Genomic DNA, 22,844 nt, shown 5'->3' on the forward strand with positions numbered 1-22,844 from the left:
TGGTATTACAACTAAATTCTGAAGAAATTGCCTGGAACAAACAACTGAGTAATTAATGAGAGAGGAGACATAACCTCAGACAGAGAAAAGAATCAGCTTTAGAGCAACCTAACTGATAAGGAGTGCAGTAGAGACTCGAGAAGGCAGGCGGGGTGCCCACCGGCTGCATCACCAGAAGGATATTAAAATGGCCAATTGGATCCCCCTGAGGAGAGGGGGGTCTAAACCATAAGTGGGGATCTGCAGCTTGCAGCACCAGAACCCATAAAGTACTCAGATAACAGCCAGATGCAAAAAGCAGCAGGGTTGCTCTCTGCCAGAGACAGGCGGCTGGAGATGCAAAGAGCCATTTAAAGGGCCAAAGCACAAATTCTTATTTGCAGCCACTTACCCTGGTCTCCGGCAAAGGCAGGGGCAGATTGGGCTAGAGACGCCTGAGGAAAGACTGGGAAAGGAGGCTTTTGGGAGAGAATGGAGGTAGCCAGTGGGATCCCGGAGCTGACTCATTCTCCGTGTGGCAGCACCCATCTTGCTCAGGCAGATCACTCCCCTGAGTGGCAAAAGAGTGAGAGAACACAATAGCCCCACCCCCCAGGAGGGACTTGGCCCTGCTGAGTACAGAGTGGCAGCCACAGATAGTAGATCCCTGGTTAAGGGAGCTCAGAGTGGTCTACAGACTCTTGAAGAGAGACTGGAGATGAAGGCTTTGGAAAGAGAATGGAGAGAGTAGCTGGTGGGATCCTGGTGCTGACTCCTCCTTGATACTGTAGCAGCCATCTGACTCAGGCCGACCATGCCCCTGAGTGACAGTAGTGTGAGAGGACACAATGACCCTGCCCCCAGGAGGGACTCTGACCCATCCTGTGATGTCTTTAAGCCTGACTGCTGAGTGGAGAATGGCTAGATTAACAGCTGAAGGAGACAGTCACAGACAGTAGATTCCTGGAAGTCTCCAACAGACTGTCTAAGGTCAGACAGGGACAACATCTGACATCATTAGAGGCAGATCCAGAAAGAAAAGAACAGTGGTCTCCAATCATAGAAGTCACACCACAAAGTCAGGAAATCAAGACAGATCAGTTTAAGAAGCAGAAGCAAAAAAGAAGAGTCTCACAAATAATGGGAAGAAAAAGAAACACCCACCCCCATTGAAGGTTAAGGAGGAATCCCCACAAAGAGAACTAAATGAAATAGAGGCAAGTAAACTATCAGATACTGAGTTCAAAACAACAGTTCTAAGGACGCTCAATGAGCTCAGTGAGCTCAGAGAGAACTACAAAAAACTACAGGGAAACTAGGAGGAACTTACTGCAAACTATATCAACATGAAAAAGGACATAGAAACTATCAATAAGAGACAAGAGAAATGAAGAATACAATTTCTGAATTGAAGAACACAGTAGAAGGAATCAAAAGCAAGCTAGAAGCAGAGGATCAAATCAGTGAGCTGGAGGACAAGGTAGAAAAAAGCTCCCAGAAAGAGCAAGAAAATGAAAAAAGACTCAGAAAGAATGAAGAGGCGTTTAGGGAAATGCAGGACAACATGAAACGTGATAATATAAGTATAATAGGGATACCAGAAGGAGAAGAGGATGAGGAAGGGATAGAGAACCTGTTTGAAAAAGTGATGATGGAAAACTTCCCTAATTGGAGAAGAGAAAAAGTCACCCAAGTCCAGGAAGCATCAAAGGTCTCATTCAAGAGTAACCCAATGAGGGCTACTCCAAGACACATCATAATTAAAATGGCAAATATCAAAAACAAACAGAGAATCCTAAGGGAAGCAAGGGAGAGACAGGTAGTAACATATAAGGGAGCCTCAGTATGGCTAGCAGCTGACTTCTCAACAGAAACATTATAAGGCAGAAGAGAGTGGCAACAAATGTTCCAAGTAATGAAAAGCAAATGCCTGCAACCAAAGGCGACCCAGCAAGGCTGTCAATTAAAATCGAAGGCAAAAGAAGGAGTTTCCCAGACAAAAGAAGGCGAAAAGAATACACCTCCTCCAAACCAGTTCTGCAAAATACGCTAAAGGGATGCTTTAAGAAGATGAGGAAAAAGAATCTATGAATACCCAGTTCCTTTCACTGTCACCAATACTTGATATTACAAATATTTTTACTACTTAATCTAATGGTGACAATGATGTTGACACTAAACTTGTTTGTGTATATTTCTTGTCTATTTCTAATATTTTTTAAAAAAACCTTTAAATGACTTTTTGGTATTCTTTATCCATTTTTTGACTGTTTGTAGAATTTTTTCCCTAAAAAACCCTCAAAGCTATTAACCCTTGTTTAGTTGTGTTGCAAATACTTTCTTATTCTATTACTTGTTCTTTAACTTTTTTTTAATACATATATTACTATATAGTCTTAAATGTTTAATACGGTCATATTGTCAATATCTTACTTTTTAGCCTTTGGGTTTTAATATGTTACTTCTGGGTAAGAAAAATATTATTTGGTATTTTCTCCCAAAACTCCTTAGATTTTACATATTGACTTTTAACTCACCTGGATATTTTTTGTATAATGTGTGAAATAAGGCTCTATATTTGTTTTATTTCAAGTAATAGTGGTCCATGCACCTTATTTGTTGAATAAGCCTTATTTTACCCATTGATATGACATATCAATTTAATCATATATTACATTGTTAGACAGATATATACATTTATTTCTACAATGCTCATTATATTTCATTGATCTACTTGATTATTTCTGTGCTGGTGTCATGTTTTAATTGCTGAGAATTATAATAGATTCACATTTTTTAATAATTTATAATGGATCTTGAATTTAAAAAATAAATAAATAAAATCAATCTGCATTTAAAAAACAAGGAAAAAAAGAAGGAGCTCCTACCTGTTGCAATGACATGGATGTGACTGGAGAATATTTTGCGAGGTGAAATAAGCCAGTCATTGAAAGACTAATACCATATGATCTCATCTACAAGTGGAATCTTTTCGGTAAAATAACCTAACGAACAAAATAAACCAAAAGGCAAGGAAACATGGAGTGGACAGAAAGTGACCGGAGGGGAGGAGGAAAGAGGACAATGGTGGAAAGAAGGAGAAGGAACTAGACAAAGAACATGTATGAATGACCCATGGACATGGAGAGCAGAGTGGGGATTGACAGTGGGAAAGGGGGGTGGGGTCAGATGGGTGGTGAGGGCAAAGAGGGGAAAATTGAGACAACTGTAATAGAATAAACATGATTAAAAATAAAATAAAATCAATAAAAATGAATATATTAAAAAATAATTGGATGGAGAGTCTGAATAAAATTCTTCAATGCTGATCAAGTTAGTCATATAACTGTGAAAAGCTTCATAGTTTTTCAGGGAGTTGGAATTTTTTCCCTCTCTTTAAAAATTATAAAGGTAACACAAAATACAGTTGAGAAACAAACTTAGATCACAGTTTTGAGGGCTAATTCCATTGTCCTTTTTCACTCTGCCACCGTCTTCAATCACATATATTCCTGTGAGACAGGCCCTCTCTGACTCAGCACCTGGAATGTCAAGTGCCAGTTCTGGTGGTGGCACTTCAGGAACATCACACAGAACCAGGGAAAGTCACAGAAGCACAGGCAAAGTGATCAGGAGGCGGAGAGGTTGGACTGCTGGTGGCAGGCATCTGAAAGGATCTCTTTAGTCTGAAAAGATCAAGACAAGAGGGAAAGGATCTTGTATTTTGAACCTTGCGTGTGGTGTGAAGAAGAACCATGGGCTGCTCCTGCTGCTCCCAGGACCGGAGAAAACACTTCAAACTTCAGAGGTGAGAGCTTGAAAGCAAACTGAGGAAAGTGTTTATCATGGGGAGCACACTGAATGCACCTGGTTTTAGGCACTGTTTAAAGCCTGTAGGTTCAGTTGTAGTTGGCAGGTCTGTCATGGATATGAAGGGAACCTGAAGCATTTTTGGGGCCTGGCCTTTATCTCTGAGAGCAAGGCCCCCAGCACACCTCTCCCTGACCATCTCACAGGGGCTATGGGCCTTGGATGGACAGAGGACCCATCATGCACAGTGGCTCTGGGTTCTTGAATGGGACTTGACCCCACAGAGAACAGAACAAACTCCTTCCTCCTAGGTTAGTTGTTCCCAACTTGGGGACCAGCAGGTCTGGGAGGTTTTTCAAATCACCCCTTCTCATTCTCCCCAGCCTCAGACAATTCTGAAAAGCCCCAAGCTAACCAGTAAACCCTTCTCTGAGGCAGAAAAGCACTTAATTCTCTTGTGCTCTATTGCTTTTTGATTCTTACCATTTACTGCAGTGTGCTGAGCCAGCAGAACATGTGGGTTTGTCCCCCGAGATTGTAGAGAGGCGTACTTTCATTACCATATGTCATTCAATGGCATGCTGCATGGCATAAGATGGGACACTAAGAATGCTTGTTCCACGAATAAATGAAGCTCTTTAAAGAAAAGCCTCTTGGTGTCACAGTGGATAAAATGTACCCACTTGGTGCTTTCTGCCACTTAAGCAAGCCAAGTGTTAAGATGTTATAGTGCCATAGGTCTCATGCACTTCAGTCAATTTTAACATGAAATCAGCACTACATATTGTTTCAAAAGGAATTTTTAAAAAATGGAAATAAAGGAGAGCGATACCTTTACAATGGAGAAATCTGAGAGGCACATTTTTAATCCAGTGCTCAAACGTAACTTAGAGATGATGGATCAAAGGATATGACCAGACATAGTGAGAAGAACAGTTGGTCACACTGAGTGAGGAAGGGATAAATGACATGATGTCTGCAGTGACTTCCACATCAGTCAAAAATACGTTCAGAGAGAAAGGGAGCAATCAAATACTACACAAGGTAAACAATTGTGGATCTAGGTGAAGGCATATGGTTGTTCACGAACTTATTCTTCCAACTCTTCTGTAGGTTTGAAAATTTTCCAAATGGAGACTTTGGGGGAGGGAGATGGAAAGTGTCACAGGAAATGAGAGGCCTCTGATGACCTGAGGTCCCAGGAGGCAGGGCCACTGCTTGTCAAAGAGGCTATCGAGGGCGCCCTGACTCCTAGAACACCTGAGTCTGCAGACCAGGATGAGACACACTTGTACTCTCCATCTTGTCACCATCCCTCATTCCGGGGATCATTCTGCTCCCAGTCCGTTCTCCATCCTACTTGATGCTGAGAGCCCGGTCCTGTGACAAGATGGTTTAACATACTTCTAGAGGTTCCTATTCGTTAACCAAAGAGCTTCTGCAGACCCTTAGCCAACCCCATCCCCAAGGGTCTCCATTCCCGACCCGTGCTGCCACGCCAACCACTCTGATTCAAAGTCTAGCTCAACAAGGCTTGGTGAACCCTAAATCCCCTGTCCTTCTTGTTATCCTCTTGAGGCTCCTACTGGGTCACGCTCACCCCGCCAGCATGGAACTGCTCCCTTCTTCCCCTCTGGGACCCCTGTGCTCTAGGAAACCTTTATGCATGCACCCAGCTCCCTGCATTGCCCTTACCCATCCCCTCGTCTGTGCTCCAGGCTTCCTGTGTGGGGGTCGGCTGGGTGGTTTGTTGCATAGCACAGCGCCAGACCCAGACTGCAGGAAGGGACGTGGGCAGGATTAGGATTGAGTCCCCAGGCCAGCAGTCCTCTTCCTGCAAGAAAACAGCACCGGTGTCCAAGTCCTTGGTGAGCTAGGCATTAAGGTCAGACCTGTGGCATCAGCTCTAAAAACATCTCCAGGGAAACAGCTCAGGGTCCCGGTCAGAGCTTCCCTGTTAAGATTCACCTAAATAGACTTGCCAGATAAAGTACAGGGTACCCAGGTAAATTTGAAGTTTAGTGAATTTTTTTTTGTGTAATTATGACCCAAATATTTCATGGGATATACTTATACTAAAAATTATTCATTGCTTCTCTGAGATTCAAATTTAACTGTGTGCCCTGTTGTTTTTTTTTTCTTTTTGAACATGGCAACTCTACACCAGACCCCTGTTTCTGTTCCACAAAAGCTCCTTGTTCTAATGGACACAAAGTTGTGTTTTTTTTTGAAAATTATTTGTTAAAAATTACATAAAATGTATTATTTTAATCATTTTTAAGTGTACAGTTCTGTGGCATTAAGTACATTCACATTCATATGCATCCATCACCATCATCCATCTCTGAAACTCTTATCTTGCAAAACTAAAACTCTGTACCCATTAAACACCAACTGCTCATTCTTTTTTCCAGCCCCTGCTACCCATCATCCTGCTTTCTGTCTCATACACAGATGCTAGGAAGAGGACTCAGAATTTTCTGAAGGGGAATCTGGACACATGGATCAAGAGCTTTATATTTTGAACACACTTTGACCCAGCATTTTCATCTATCAGGATTTAATTTAAGGAAATAGTCATGAATGTGTACAAAGGTGATGACATAAGGATCTTCTTCCCAGCACTGGTGCACTTGACAAAAGTGAGTTTGTCTGAATAACCCAAGCAGGAAACTGGCTTAGGAAAATAATGTACATTTAGACTGTAAATGAGTAACAGCTTGTAAAACAATGATGCAAAAGAGGAAGGTCCTTATCCTTTTTGTTTGATATGGGCTCCTGTGGCACATTATTCTCAGTATAATTTTTGCTTGATTTTTGTGGTAAAATATACCTAAATTCACCATTTTAACCATTTTAAAGTATACAATTCAGTGACACTGAGGACATTCACCATTGTGAGTGACTAGCACCACTGGCCAGTTCCAGAATATTTTCATTACTCCAAAAAGAAATATCACCCCCGTTAGCAGACACTGCCCATCTTCCCATCACCCCAGACCCAAGCAACTACTAATGTTTCTTCTGTCTTTGTGGGCTCACCTATCAAACTATTTATTTTAGTTAAAAATTTTAATCTTGGTAAAAATACACATAAGATTTCCCATCTTAACCATTTATAAGTGTACATTTACTGGTGTTAAGTAAACATATTCACTTTGTTGTGTAACCAACCCAGAACTTATTTCATTTTGCAAAACTAAGACTCTGAATCCATTAAATAAAAATTCTCCATTTCCTCAGCCACCTACTTTCCCAGGCCCCTAGCAGCCACATCCTATAATACTTTCTGTCTTTAAGGACCTCATATGAGTGGAGTAACGTAGTATTTGTCTTTTTGTCACTAGCTTATTTCACTTAGCATTATGTTCTCAAGATTCATCCATTTTGTAGCATGTTTCAGGATTTCTATCTTCTTTAAGGCTGAATAATACTCAATTGTGTGCCTTTTATTTCTTTTTCTTGTCTAATTTTTCTGGCTAGGACTTCTAGCATCATACTGAAGAGAAATGGTGAAGGCAGGCATCCTTATCTTGTTCCAGATATTAGAGGAAGAGCTTTCAGTCTTTCACCACTGAGTATGATATTAGATGTGGGCTTTTCATATATGATCTTTATTATGTTGAGATAATTTACTTTTATTAGCAGTGTATTGAGTGTTTTATGAAAGGGTGTTGAATTTTGTCATTTTGTTTTTACATCAAAAAATGGTGCTCAGATGTTTTATTTTCCCTTCATTTGTTAATATGTTGTATTATGTTGATTGATTTTCATATGTTGCACCATCTATACATTCCAGGAATAAATATTGCTTGGTCCTTTAATGAGCTATTGAATTCTATTTACTAGTATTTGTGGAAGATTTTTACCTCAATATTTCTGAGGACTATGTATCTGTTTCCTTTTCTTATAATGTCTTTGTTTGGTTTTGGTAATGCTGATCACCTATATGGGTTTGAAAGTGTTCGCTCCAATTTTTGGAATATTTGAGGAGAATTAGTGCTATTTTTAAAAAAAATGTTTGATGGAAATTTACCAGTGAAGCCAACTGGTTTAGATCATTGATTCAACCTCCTTACTAGCTATGAATCTGTTCAGATTTTCTATTTCATCATGATTCAGATAGGCTGTGTATTTCTAGGATGTTATCCATTTCATCTAGGTTATTCAGTTTGTTGGTGTATAATTTGTTAATAGTAGCCTCTTATGATACTTTGTATTTCTGTAAGAGCAGATGCAGTGAACCTCTTTCATTTCTGATTTGAGCCTTCTCTCTTTTTTTCCTTAGTCAATTAGCTGAATGTTTTTTCCATTTTGTTGGTCATTTTGAATAACCAAATCTTGTTGTTGTTGTTTTTTTAATTTTCCCTATCTTCCAATTTGTTTACCTCTGCTCTATTCATTATTACCTTCCTTCTGTTAGTTTTGGGTTTAGTGTTTTTTCTTTTTATAGTTCCATAAGATGTAAAGTTAGATTGTTTACTTGAGTTCTTTCTTCTTTTTCATTGTTTATTTACAGCTATAAACTTTCCTGTTAGTATTGTTTTCATTACACCCCATACATTTTGGACTTTCGTGTTTTCATTTTCATTTATTTCAAGGTATTTTCTAATTTCTCTTGTGACATTTTCTTTGACCCACTGGCTGTTTGAGTGTGTTGTTTAATTGCCACATACTCATATGTGTTGATTTTCCAGTTTTCATTCTGCTGTTGATTAATAGTTTCATTCCATTGTGATCAGAAAATATACTTTGTAAGATTTAAAATTTTTAAAATGTATCAAGTCTTGTTTTGTGGCCTATTATATGGTACACCCTGGATAATGATTCATGTACACTTGATAAAATTATATATTCTGCTGTTGGGTGAAGTATCTATATATGTCTGTGAAGTGTCTGTTTATGTCTGTGAAGTCCTAATGGTCTATAATGTTAAGTCCTCTATTTTCTTACTGATCTTTTATCTGGTTGTTAATCCATTGGTGAAAGTTTGAGTATTGAAGTCTCCTGCTATTACTGTAGAGCTGTCTATTTCTCCCTCCAATTCTGTCAATGTGTGCTTCATTCATTTAGGTGCTCTGATGTGTGGCACATATATGTTTATAATTATTATGTCATTAGTGAGTAGACCCTTTAACCAAGTACAATGTCCTTCATTGTCTCTTGTAACAGTTTTTAACTTAAAGTCTATTTTGTCTGATATTAGCATAGCCACATCTTTTTTCTTTTGGTTACTATTTGCCCAGAGTATCTTTTTTCATCTGTTCACTTTCACCGTATGCTTGCCCTTAAATCTAAAGTAAGTCTCTTGAAGACTGCATATATTAAAGGAAACTGTTTTTAAATGAACAGAATGAAAGTCAAAGAATTACAAAGAATTCTAATTATAGTTAAGTGCAATTATCAATATGCTAAAAATACATTTGACATATGCCAATATAGGCACTTCTTTATTAATTCATAGAAATCCAGATACAGTAGTGGTAATTATTACTGCTAAGGCAGTGAGGAATACAAATGATATTTTAAAACTGTATTGTGATCAATTACTATGTTTGTCACCCACACCTATATTTTATTGCAATGCTAAATTCTAGTTTAAGATTCATTTTTTTCCCTGTTGGAATTTCATGGGCCCCAGGTAAAGAACTCTGCTTATATAGAAGAACATAACACTGGACAGGTGTTCACAATATTGTTAAGTGAAAGAAAGAGGAAATAAAGCAAGTGATTTTCTTCATGTGGAAAAATAGAGACAAAGAATGAAAGAGTGGACTGAATATGAGCAGTGATTTAATTTTCTTCTTTATGCATGTCTGTATTTTAGGTGCCTACTTAATTGTTTCCAGGAGTCCTGTTCTTCATGTTTCATAGCACACTTGTGATTACCTGTTCTGCATTTGCCTTCTCACCAGTCATGGGGGCGTGTGGGCAGGCCCTGTCACTTGTGAATGTGGTAGCTGGCATTCCTTCATGGTGAAGGCTCTGGGCCTTTCTCTAGTCAAGACTTATACTGTGTGACTTTAATATTTACACACTCTTCATCCATCTATTCATCCACCTATTCATCGGATTGATCTTTCCTGAGTGGTGAATGAGCATGCAATTTGTACCAGGAGGAGCTGAGGTGCTGAAAGTGCATGATGCTTAGAGCAGCCTGTGCCCTAGAGACCTTGCAACCTCCTCAGAAGGGACATACATGGCTGTGGGACACTGCATTATCATTCCCTAATCACTGATCTACCTCTCCCAGGAAGATTGAACAGCATCTCTCACTGGACTCAGGCATGGCCATCTGATATGTTCTGGACAGTGAAATGTGAGCAGTAGTGACCTATGTCACTTCCTGGTGGAAACCTGAAGGTTTGAGCATTGCAAGCACTCTTCCCTCTGCCACAATTTTATGCACAGAGGCTACTCTGCCAGCTGAGTACCTGAGATAAGACAACAAGGAGCAGAGCCCAGTTGAGCCAGCATGGTTGTGCAGAGAGAGCAATAAGTGTGACACAAGGGTGTTGGGTTTTCTGTTACTATGGTGTAAGCTGACAGTACTGGGTGTGGTGTCAGATATGGTCCATCTGACAGTACTGGGGCAATCACACAGGTCTACATAGTAACACAGGCAACATTTATGAGCTTCCAGGAACTGAATATATCATTTATTTTTGCTGTTCTTTACCTGGTTTTCTGATATATCTGAACTGATACATCAAAATACACAAACTCCTTTTATTAAGGTGTAGATATCACTCAGATATCTAACTCAAGCTTTAAAGTGTTTTGAATTTTATATATTCTATGTTCCTGTCAGTTAAAATTATTATTATAGGAGGTGTGAATTCTAGGTAGTATCAAATAATGGTTGTCCTAAACTCTCATTTGGAAAAGCTCTCAGTAAGTGTGTGATTCTGGAAGAGGAATACAAGGTGAAGCCAACCTATAATCACAGCTAAGTAGAATTAAATGGAAACCTGTGGGATCAGGGTAGGGAAACACTCACATATAGTATTACAGATTACTATATATTTTTTGTGTATTATTATTCAAGTATAGGATTATAGATTACTATAGCATTACAGATTATTATCAATTAATCCTCCATTGTTCTCTGTCCTTGAACGGGAGGTCTTAGGCTAACCTAGAGGCAGTCATATACCTCCTAAATCCATCCTAAAGATTTACACATGGCATGCTTTGAATATTTGGTAAAACCTACAAGGAAAGCCAAATGGACTGAGCAAAGCCTGCAGTTCTTAGCAGTTCACCCAAAAATGACTCAACTTTCTAAACAAATTTTTAAAAATCACTTTTTAGGGTAAGTAATAGTAGATTAACATTGAACACCAGTTTTCATTAATTGCTGAGGGAATTATTTCTCTCAGTAAAGGAATATCATTACATTTGGAGACTACAACATGCTTTCTCGATAGGACTCAGTAACACCATCTTTGATTAAACTTTAATGTTGGGAAGTCCTCTAAGGGAAGTTCTTTTACTGCAGAATTTAATGTCACAGGCCCAACTCCTTTAGAGAAAACTCAGTGCATATACCCCATTTTTAGAACAGGCAATAATTCTCTCTTTTGCTAGATATCTACCTCTCATCTCACCCCATCTCATTCTAAACAGTCTTGCTGCCTTCATTTAACATCTTGTATGAAGAACAAATGACTTTAAGGCCTAGCATGTAATATCACTGGGAGATCAGAATTGAAGTAGTTTTACACAAGATGACACTTTCATTTCTAGTTATTATAAAAGGCTATTTCCAAACATTTTTCTTAAAATACATTTTTTTCTGGCATAATTTACATACCATAAAATCCACCCACTTAATAATTCAATAGCTTTTAGTACATAATTTTTACAATTCAATGCTTTTTAGTAAATTTACAGGATTGTACAACCATCTAGTTCTAAAATATTCTCATCACCCCAAAAAGTTTCCTTGTGCCCATTTATAGTTCATCCTCTTCCCCCACCACTTCCTCCAGCCTCAGCCCCAGGTAACCACCTCTATGTTTTCTATCAGTAGATTTGCCTAAGGGAATTGTATTTTCTTGACTTTGTGGAATATTACTCAGCCATGCAACATATTTGTGGAGATCATATTATAAAATTAAATGCCTCTGAAAATATATCCACTAGAGGAAAAAAGGGAACATGAAATTATTTCTACATAAAATTAGACATGCATGTGGTCAAGGAATTGACAGGAATACAGAATTCACTAAATGTTTCTGAATGAATGAATTCTTCAGGAAATACAATTTTTACACTTTTTTTTCAGTTTGAAACTTTATTTTGCCTTTTTTTATTGTTCAAATACATTTGTCTCCATTTTCCCGCCACCACTTTCTCCTGCCCACCTCCTCCCCTCAATCCTTTCCCACCATGGCTTTGTCCATGGGTCTTTTATACATGTTCCTTGACTTGACCCTTCCCTTCTCTTTCCTTGCCTCGCTCCCCTCCTTCCCTCTTGATTTTGTTGGTTTTTCTGTCAATGTTGCTGGTTATATTTTCCTTTCTTGTTTGTTTTGTTGATTAGGTTCCACTTATAGATGAGAACATATCGTATTTGTCTTTTCCCTCTTGGCTTATTTCACTTAGCATAATGCTCTCCAGTTCCATCCATGACGTTATGAAGGGTAGTAGCTCTTTCTTTCTTTTTGCTGCATAGTATTCCATTGTGTAAATGTACCATAGTTTTTTGATCCACTTATTTACTGATGGGCACTTAGGTTGCTTCTAGCAATTGGCTATTGTAAATTGTGCTGCTATGAACAATGGGGTGCATACATTCTTCTGAATTGGTGTTTTGGGATTCTTAGTGTATAATCCCAGCAGTGGAATCACTGAGTCAAAGGCAGTTGGATTTTTAGCTTTCTGAGGAAATTCCAAACTGTTTTCCATAGTGGCTACACCACTCTGCATTCTCACTAAAGGTGTACTAGGGGTCCCTTTTCTCCACAGCCTCGCCAGCACCTCTTATTTGTGGATCCGTTTATGATGGCTATTCTGACTGGTGTGAAGTGGTATCTCATTGTGGTTTTAATTTGCATTTCTCTGATGGCCAATGATGCTGAGCATCCTTTCATATGTCTCTGGGCCCTCTGTATCTCTTCCTTGGAGAAGTGTCTTGTCAGGTCCTTTGCCCGTTTTTTAATAGGATTGTTTGTCTTCTTGGAGTGGAGTCTTGTGAGTTCTTTATGTTTTGGAGATCAAACCCTTCTCCGAGGTATCATTGGCAAATCTATTTTCCCATGCAGTTGGTTCCTTTTTCATTTTGCTGATGTTTTCTTTAGCTGTGCAGAAGCTTCTTATTTTGATGAGGTCTCACTTGTTTATTCTTTCTTTTATGTCCCTTGCTTTAGGGGACATATTGGTGAAAATGTTGCTGCATGGGATAATTTTTACACATTTTAACTGAACAACTATTTCAGTGTTCATAGCCTCCCAGCTAATTCCTTATAGTGCAAATCCTTGTGGTTTTCTCCCTTTTTCCTGAGGTTTGTCCCCTGGGAATTAATTCCTTTTTGAAAGAAGAGATGTTTTCCAAGTACTGTTTGCTGTCTGGTGTGTCTGTTATCAGAGTGGATTAAAGTCTTCCCCTCCTTTCTCCATCTTCCCCACTGAGGCCAAAGAGCCAAAAGCTGGCCCAGAGACCACTTTGTCCCCTTTATTATGTGTGTACAATTGGTGATGCTCATGCTGAGACTGCCTTCTGGTAGCCATGGCAATGGTGTGAAGCTGTGGTAGTAGTTGTGTGGTCAGTGGTAGGGCTGGAATCAGGACACGTTTTTGTGTGATTATTTTTGTGGAGTGTTGGAGTCAGGCTGGCTATCATGTGAATCCTTGCTCTGCTACCGGCAAGTTGAGTCACCTTGGAAAGTCACTAAACCTTTCTCATCCCAGTGTGCTGATCTGTAAAGTGGTGTAATAATAGTACCTGCAGGGTAGGATCCTGAGGATTGGATTAGCCTATGTGAAGCGCTCAGCACAGAGTCTTGCCTGGAAAGGAACGGCAGCAGCCACAGAATGAGTGGGTCTCACCCTATCCCTCATGTGGGCATGTGGAACTGAGTTATCTGCATGGAGCGACAATATCTGAGTCTGAGAAACACAGCATTCATGGAGAGGTGCTGGCCACGCGGAGCTTTTCTTGGAGCTCGCCAGGGCTCAACATTTGCCTCTGAGCGTAGGCGCCCAGTTCACGATCAAGAGGAGCTGTCCCTGGTGCTGAACCAGTGACCCCGCACAGTTTTCAGTCCCCAGGTTTTCCACCATTGTGTGTCCTGTTACAGATCATTCTTATACCACAAATATTCCTACAGCCATGAGATGGGTGATAAACACCCGAGGGTCTCTGCAGAGAGAATGTCTGCCACCTTGGTCTTGGGACCCTCCCCCAGGTCTGGTGCCCTCCACTGCCTCCATAGTTGCCTCTTTGAGTGGTTCACGTTTTTTCCCTTCCAAACATTCTGTGCTTTCATTCTCTCTTCTCCCAGTGCCCAGCCATCCAACCCCTTCTCACATTGTTCTGCGATGTGAACTCCCTTTCACTACCAACCTCCTCCCAGGATGACCCCAATCTCACCCCAGCTCTCCAGTGAGACTGTTCCTCCTCCCCATCTACGCTCCTGTGGTACCATCAGCGACCTTCTGCTCCCTCCACTTCCCTCAAATGTGCATCCCTGAAGAGTCAGACCACCACCTCCCTAGAACCTCAAGACTGTGTCTCTTTTGATCTTCCTTCCGGGGCCACTTCCACCGCTGTCCTTCCTCTATCCACAGCCAATCACCCACTCCTGTTTGCCTGCTTTCTCATCTCCCTCACTCTCCTGCTTGCAGCCTTGAATAAACCTAACAATTTGTTTTCTTCCAGATTGTATGTAGGCAGGTGAACACTTTTAGAGAGAATCACACCTCTGCCCTCAGAGACACCACAAGTCATGGTGAGTTCATAATTCTGTGCGGTGGTGCTCTCACTCTTCCTCACTTGTTGGCAGTATCTTCTGTTCCCTTCATGGTCATTCTAAATGTACACCATCAGCTCAAACTCCTTACTTCAATAGACCCCTTTCACCCTTTAAGTACAGCCTTGCCTCTTATTTACAGAAAAAATTAGGTTAACATTCAAACTAGTCATAAAAATATTTTGGCTTCTTACCATGATCACAAATAGATTTATCTGCAGACATACTCACTGTACCTGCTATGGTCTGACCCCTCCCTCACCCTGCCCAATCTGTGCTGTGTCTGGGAGGCTGTCCCCTTACTTCCCATCACCAGGCTCCTGAACCTCTGGCTTCCTACAGGTTTGCACAATGGAGGCACCAATAGGAGATCAGGAAATGGGCAGAGAGAGAGACTGGGATATTTTTTCCTTGTTCCCTCCTTATCATTGTTTCCACCTCAGCTACCTCTGGTAGCTCCTCCTCCAAAATTCCAGCTGGAATTCCATTGGCTGCAGAAGTTCAATTGCCTTTCTCTTCCTTCTGCCCTAAATGTGGAATGGTTAATGGTTCTTAAGAATGCTTTGTGGGTCACCACCCTTTGGACTTCCTTAACTTCTCATTAAGTCCTCTTTTTGGGAACCACCTGTTTCCTACTCAACCCTAGGTGATTCCTCCATAATTCCTTTCTCTTCTCACCATCCCTCTAGGGCAGTAGCTCCACCCATACTTGACCCTCACTCCCTCTGTCCTGTTTCTCCATTTCTCCCATTCTGTTCTACTCCCTTACTCTAAACACAGCCCTAACTCTTCTATCACCTGTGCTATACCCTGCTGTACTTCCAACTCTTGCCCCCTTGTCTTTCCTCTTGTTTCATTCAGTCTTCTGTGCTTAGTGATTGGTAATCATCACATCCAATAGTAATTCTCAGCATGCACTTACTTAAGCTCTCTGAGTCAGGTGAGGCTGTAAGTCAAATGGGCTGGCCAGCTCCTAATACTGGGTGGTCCTGGCATGTTTGTAACCCTTCTGATCCTCAGTTTGTTTGTTTGCAGAGCAGGATGTGAACTCTATCTCACAGGTCACAAAATCAAAAGGAGATGATATTGCTTAGCACATGGGGAAGCTCAAGGAAAGTAGTTACAATTGCCACTGCTGCCTTTGTTAACCATCACCAATTTTCTCTTGAAACCAATATTTGTGGCCCTCCAAAATGCATAGGCTAAAACTCAACCTCATTTGGAGATGGGTCTTTAGGAATTGAGTAGGTCATGAGAGTAGAATCAGTGCCTTGTAAAAGAGACCCCAGAGAACTTCCTTGCCCCTTCTGCAATGTGAGAACACAGGTTGAAGACAATGTCTGTGAACCAGGAAGAGGGTTCACACAAGATACCAATCTCCTGGAATGTTGATCATGTCCTTCCAGCCTCCATAACAGTGAGAAATAAATGTTTATTTTTAAAGCTACTTCAGTCTGTGGTGTTTCTGTTATGGCAGCACAAACAGAATAGAAACACATCACCCATCAAACAAGGTTTCCATACATATTCTCCCAATCTTGACTAGTTTTTCTCAGCTTCCACCTGGAAAGTTTGGTGTTCCCTTGAATTCCTTCTTGTTGATCTTCCTTCTTAAGTTTGCATTAGTCACTGAAGAGCTCGCCTTCACCTACATGCCAATGACCTTCAAGTTTCAACCTCTAGCCCTGACTCCTCCTCCGCATGGACATCTCCATGAAAGTGCTCAGGATTCACAGGTATTCAAAACCCATCCTTCACCTTCCCTCTGGCTGCCTGTGCTTTTCAACCCAAGGGATGAAACTCATTCAGCCTCACTGCCCAAGTCAGAAACATGGCCTTTGCTGTTCATTTCCCAGAATATGAAGAGGGCCTTGCTCAGAACCCACAGCAGGCCACCTGCCCCACTGCCGGGATGTGGTGTGCTGGTGGTCTCTACTGTCTACTCCTTCAGGAGCTCAGGCAGAGGCCACTTGGCTGGAGACCCTTATCCTGGGGCAGCTGAGCAGGTGAGGAGTGAGGAATGATGGAGCAAGTGGGGCCTATAAGTTATAGGGATTACAGGGGACTCCTCCCCAGGCTGGAGCATATGTGGCTTCATACAGCCCCACTTCTTTCTATGCCCCATCCTGAGGCCTCCTCTAGCCTTCCATTGAGGTTGGTTCTTAAAAAATATCTTGCACCCTAAACTCTATCTCAGCTCTGCCTCCAGACAAACCATACTTCCCACTTTCCCTCACCCATCCTTGTCATCATATCATTTTACCTTCTCACTGTATCTTGAACCCACCCCCTCCTTTCCATTCCTCTGTTCTTACTTTCTTTCAAGACCTCATCATTTTTCACTTGTGCTGTTATTTGCTACCCCCTCAACTCCCCAGAGCTCTCCCATATCACCATCAAGACCTCCAGCATAAAATGCAAACATGGCTGCATCCCATTCTCAAGCCCCTAGGCCTCTCTGTGCATCTCAAGGGAGTTAGGCATTATACTTGGACTTTTCCTGGCTAGGGTCTTTTGGTGGCTTGGCCTCCCAACATTTCCTCTAAACCAACAATCTATGTGGGATTCTGGGAAACTGAGGTGTCTCAGCCTTGAGTTGTTCCCCACACAGCATCTCCTCCTGAGGTTTCCCCTCCTTGGCCTAGAAGATACTAGCAATTCTTCAAAACTCTGCGAAGTCATCCCTGACATCTTCAGGTTAAACTCAGCACACTCTCCTCTGGATAGTTTTTGTACCTCATATGTATTAAAACATTCACATAGAATTATAATGGTAATTTTAGATTTTCTACATATCTTGCTTGAATGAAACCTTCTAGGAGGAAAAGCACCTTCCCCAGGACTCAGCTTATGGCCCACCCTCAGGCATGCTTGAGTGGCTCTACAAATGGGGAAAGGCCAGGTAGGGGATTCTCCCCAAGGCCTCCAGAAGGTGTGTAGCCCTACCTACTCCTGACCTTTATTCCCTGCGACCCATGTTGGGCCTCTGACTTACAGCACAGGGAGGTAATACATTTGTGTCATTTTAAACACCGATTTTGTGGTTAAGATAGTGATAGAAAACCAATACACTGTTAAATTAATAGATTTAAAAAGAAAAACTGTAATAATCTGGAAAGGCTATTGTAAATGACCTAGGCTTCCTGGCTTTCTTCATCTCAATGCTGACTTTATAATGGTTTCCTTTTTTCTGTTTTGTTTGTGTTGCCAGACTATGAAAATGTCACCTATTATCCATCTCTGCATTGTCACAGGCTGATAAACCAGATACTGGGGCTTTGGGGACAGTGTTTAAAATAAGCAGGGCTGTCCTGGGAGGGAGGGGCATGGACCCCTGGGCTGGGCTGGCAGCTACTATTTTGGTGCTGAGCTGCCTTTAGGGTTTTTTTCTGCTTTTCTTCAGTGTTCCAAATCATTGATACCATCTTCTTCATAAGTAAAGTTTCACTGTACTATTATTAATCATCTTGTTTGATTATGTATCTTCTTACATGTAAATTTATATTGCTATTCATAATTTAAAATGGCTTATTGTTTCCATTTATCTCATCACAAAAAAAGAAATAAATCTTCTGTTGGCTAAAGGGTTAATAGTGTTGCTTTAGATTTTTTTTCTTCTTAGAGACTCAGACGTGCAGGCATGTTCTATATTCCTTTCACAAAAAGAATCCAGGGCGAGGTGCCTAGGTTTTGAATGTGACTTCACTGTACATTCATAATGAATGCTGAACCGAATGGTACATTCATGGTTGCTCCCTGATGGAAATGAATGGTTGAATGAAATTTTGGGGGCACAACTCACCTCCAGGAGGGCAGTCTTGTTCACACCCGTACCTGACCAGTGCTTTTTTATTTTCCTTGAAAACCTAGTTTTTCCTGTCTCAGAACAGCAGTCCCTTCTTCCCTGCATCTTTGTGATCAGGCTGGCTTTCTTCTTTTTGTTTTTCTTCCTACCCCCCTACACACACACACACACACACACACACACACACACACACACACACACACACACACACACACACACACACACACACACACACACACACACACACACACACACACACAGCCGTCTGCCGTTGGATGAAAGATCCCGCCTTTGATTGAAATGGAATCTTCCACTATTGAGCAAGCCTTTGTTGAATGAGTCATCGCGGCGGCTGCTCATTGGCTGCGGCCGCTGGAACCAGGGGATTGCCTGGCGCCGGCTGCAAGGCCCTGCTTCATTCACAGAAACGCTGGCTCCTTCGCTAGCCCTTTCATTCACACAAACAGCATTTCATTCACATTTTGCTGTTTTTGTCTGAAGATCACAGTTTGGGAATGATAGGGCATTTTCGCTTTAGATTTGGGGGGGCTTTGATAACCACCCCAATCGTCTAAGGGGTGTGCATTTGCTGTTGCTATGCAAGCAAGGGGAAGGGAAAAGATGAGAGCCGGCTTCCATCCTAGGCCTGCGCCTGGGCTGGTAGCTGCGTCTCCCCTGCACTCCTAAGTCGAGCAGCTGGCTCTCTTTGAGTGGCACTGGTTACAGCTGCTCCGTACAGCTCTTCAAGGCTCCGTGCCTCATGTGTCACATGTCTAGTCGTGGGTGTCAGAAGACTCAGGGTGACCTAATAACGAGTTAGAGGTAAATTCATTTGCTTGCACAGAGGTAGCTGGAAACTTGAACAGAGAGCGAGTCACTGTGATGGGCAGGCTATCTCAGTGCCAGACGAAGACGGTAGAGCCCATGGTGACAAAGGTCGTGGGTCTGGGCCTTGAAGACCTTCTGGGGGCCGTCAATGTCCTGTTCTGAGAAGAAGGAGACCTGTGCGGTTCTCTTGCAGCCCCTGTCTGACTCCTGAAAAGAAAGCATTTTTCCTGAGATTCAATGTGTAGTTAGAGCAGCTGCATTCCTCCATCCCTTTTACTGTAGGTCTACAAGCAGTAACTGAAAGGATATTGACATGTATTTGTAGCGTTTCTTGGGCATTTTTCCTGAGCCTGAACACATTCAGTTGGAATAAAGCTTCAAGCACATCTCCTTTTTTTGGAATGGATTTCTGGATCTTGTTGCCATTCATCAAAGAAGCACTCTTCTTTTTTTTGGAAGTAGGTTTTCAACTTACCCCTGGCTAAGAAAGACTGCTGTAATCACAGACCTTAACTGGCTCTGTGCAGATTTTTGCTTTTTGTTTTTTGTTTGAGGAACTGCATTGCTACAAAGATACTTGTCATGGCTGCTTTGTTGATTCGAAAAGAAAAAAAGCAAAACCCAGGAAATTGGTATTTTATGTTCACCTGGGAATGAATATTTTCCTTCTCCTTCTTCTTTTTCTCCCCCCCCCACTTTTTTTCTTTCTTTCTTTCTTTCTTTTTTTGCTGTTTAACAATCCCTGCTTGCTTTCCAAATCAGAATTCATGAGGATCCGCTGGAGATCTTTTTCTTAAAAAGCCTTCGTCACATTTTAACTCGTCGTTGTCAGATACTTACAGGCTCACACAGATGGGCTGACGGGGGAAGAGAAAACCCTAGCATAGAATAATGGGTTTCAGAAAGTTCCTCTGATCATCTGAAAAAATTGGATTTACTTCTGGCGCAGGAGGTGAAAAATCAAAGGTTGGAAGGAAATATCTGGGAAGGTAGAAAAAGGAAATTTGAGAATTGATTGGCTCTAGTGTGCTGTTAGTGGGTGTATGGTGTCTGTGGTTTTGTCCCCCCCCCCCTTTTTTTTTTGCTACAGGAAGTGATTTGCAGCGCTCACCGAGCCTTTGTTGAGAAGGGTCTCCTCTCGGAGTGAGTCATGCTTTTGCTGTGAGCAGCCCCAAGCAGCAGCTGGGCGCTCATCAGAGGAAACTATGACTTTTGCAAAGCGAGCGTGCCGCCCTCAGCAGCAGCGTCCGGGGCTCGGGCTGCGCCGCCGCGGCGGTTCGCGTTGTTAGCGGTGGGAGGCCGGCGCCCCCGCCCGCTCGCTCAACCCGGTCGCCGTCCGGGCCGCTGAGTCTGCCCCGGGGACCGCGGCTCGCCTGCTATGCGCGGCATCCCGCGCCCGCGCCCGCACCTGCAGCGCTCGGGCGGATGCAGCGAGCCCACGGAGGGGCATGCTTCCACGCACCAAGTACAACCGCTTCAGGAATGACTCGGTGACATCGGTCGATGACCTTCTGCACAACCTGTCGGTGAGCGGCGGCGGCAAGGTCTCGGCGGCGCGCGCAGCCCCGGCGGCGGCCCCCTACCTGGTGTCCGGAGACGCGCTGCGCAGGGCGCCCGACGATGGCTCGGGCAGCCTGGGTCACCTGCTTCACAAGGTGTCCCACCTGAAACTCTCCAGCTCGGGTCTTCGCGGCCTGTCTGCGGCCAGGGAGCGGGCAGGCGCGCGGCTCTCGGGCAGCTGCAGCGCTCCTAGCCTGACCACCCGGGACGGCAGCGCGCTCCCCGGCCCCCGCGCCCCTGCCATGCGCGCAGCCAGGAAGAGCCGGCCCGGTGACGAGCAGCCACCCCGCGCAGGCCCCGCCAGCGACCAGGTGCTGGGGGCCGGAGTCACCTACGTCGTCAAGGTGGGTGCGGGCGCAGGCCGCCGGGTGGGGAAGCTTGGGTGCAGGCTTGTCCACTACGGGTGGGTCGCCTTGCAGGCCAGGAGATACGCACCCCTTTGCAGCCACCTCGCCTGGCAGCGCGAACAGGGCACCACGAACATGACCTTCGCGAATCCGTTGGGAGAAGGTTTAAAAACGGTGACCTCCCTCTGTCCTGGTTTCCTTTGGCCCCACTTCTTTGGCATGTCTTCGCCGCCTCGCTTTGCCATGTGTTTGGCCAGTGCCTCTCTGACATGGACCCCTACACCTGGCTAATGTATGTCGGGCCTTCCTAGCAAACAGTGAACACCCTCCGGAAGAACTGGGCAGCCCCTGGGATGCAAAATGCAGGTGGTGCCACCACTTCTGTGTTTGCCCCAAACAGCAGGTTGGGTGGTTTCGTTTTCCCGTAGCAAGAATTTCCAGCTCCTGGTCAGTGCAGGCCAAATGTTGCCTTGCTTTATGTAAGATAGGCTGTCCTTTCTTAGCAAGCAAGGTTTTCTTTGGTGTCTGCCTTTCATTCCACATCTAAAGATTTTGGTTTACTGCAGCAGGAGGAGAATTTGGGACAGGCCCTCCACTCCTGGTCTTCCAGTTAAACAAATGAAGGGGGCTGAGCTGGTGGCATCTGGAGTCACAGTCTGGAAAGGAGATTTTTCCTCTAGCTTAAAGAATGATAAAATCCTGCCTGATGTGATCTATAAAATCCCTTCCTTATGCAAATAATTTGCAATATTTTCAGGAATTTGTTACTCAAGTACCGAGCACCACTAAGTGCCCTGTCCCACTCTTCTATCCTGCCTTCAGAAATCAGGAGGCTATCACAGCCCTGACCTACAACAGGGCAGATCTCCAGACCAGGCCTGTGGGGTAGACATGTATTATTTCAGTCTGGTCACCCCAAGGCATGACTTTTTATTTAAAAAGAAATGAGACAAATCTATTGTCAATTGAGAAAACTTCAGGACACCTGGTCCGTACATACTGGTTTTAGATCCAGTTTAAACATTCAAGCAGATCATGTCCCCAGGTAAAATGTTGTATCTTGGTAATTTTGGAACCAAGATATTAAAAGAAACAGTTTTTGTGGATTGTCTTTAACTATCTAAAAAGTACAAACAAAAGAATGTGATCATCAGTCTTAAGAATGGGGCTCAAAGTCTGCTTTTTAATTTATCTTCATTTTAGCTTGAAACTTGATTAAAAATAGGCACATCTGGTTGAACTTGTTATAAAAGAGAATGAATGTTCTTGTATTTCTTCTTTAAAATATATAACCAGGAGCCAAAAACAAAAAGAAAAAAACCACAACTAAACAAAAACCTTTGACAACTTTGATTAAGTATTGACACCAGAATACAGCACTTCTAGTGTGTTAGTATAATTGCTATCTCAAAACAAACAAACAAACAAACAAACACAACAAAAACAAAACAAAACAAAAAACCCAGAGACTACATTTAAAGTAGACAAATCGACCTTGGTAAAGCTTTCAATACCTGGCACATTGAATGAAGAGGGTAG

At 42.6% G+C, this 22,844-nt stretch overlaps 1 protein-coding gene across 1 annotated transcript in view; it reads left to right on the forward strand.

Annotated features, from left to right (window-relative positions):
- The first annotated feature begins 20,846 nt into the window (after window positions 1-20,846).
- The window catches only part of SHC3 (SHC adaptor protein 3), a 198,417-nt gene continuing 196,419 nt past the window's right edge, over window positions 20,847-22,844 (forward strand). The window contains exon 1 of the mRNA XM_054588065.1: window positions 20,847-21,302. Coding sequence (XP_054444040.1) covers window positions 20,847-21,302 — 456 coding nt within the window. The remainder of the gene's footprint in view (window positions 21,303-22,844) is intronic.

This window comes from Pteronotus mesoamericanus, unplaced genomic scaffold (genome assembly GCF_021234165.1).
Source record: "Pteronotus mesoamericanus isolate MK-2021 breed Mesoamerican mustached bat unplaced genomic scaffold, CSHL_Meso_final scaffold_125, whole genome shotgun sequence".
Taxonomy (NCBI): Eukaryota; Metazoa; Chordata; class Mammalia; order Chiroptera; family Mormoopidae; genus Pteronotus; species Pteronotus mesoamericanus.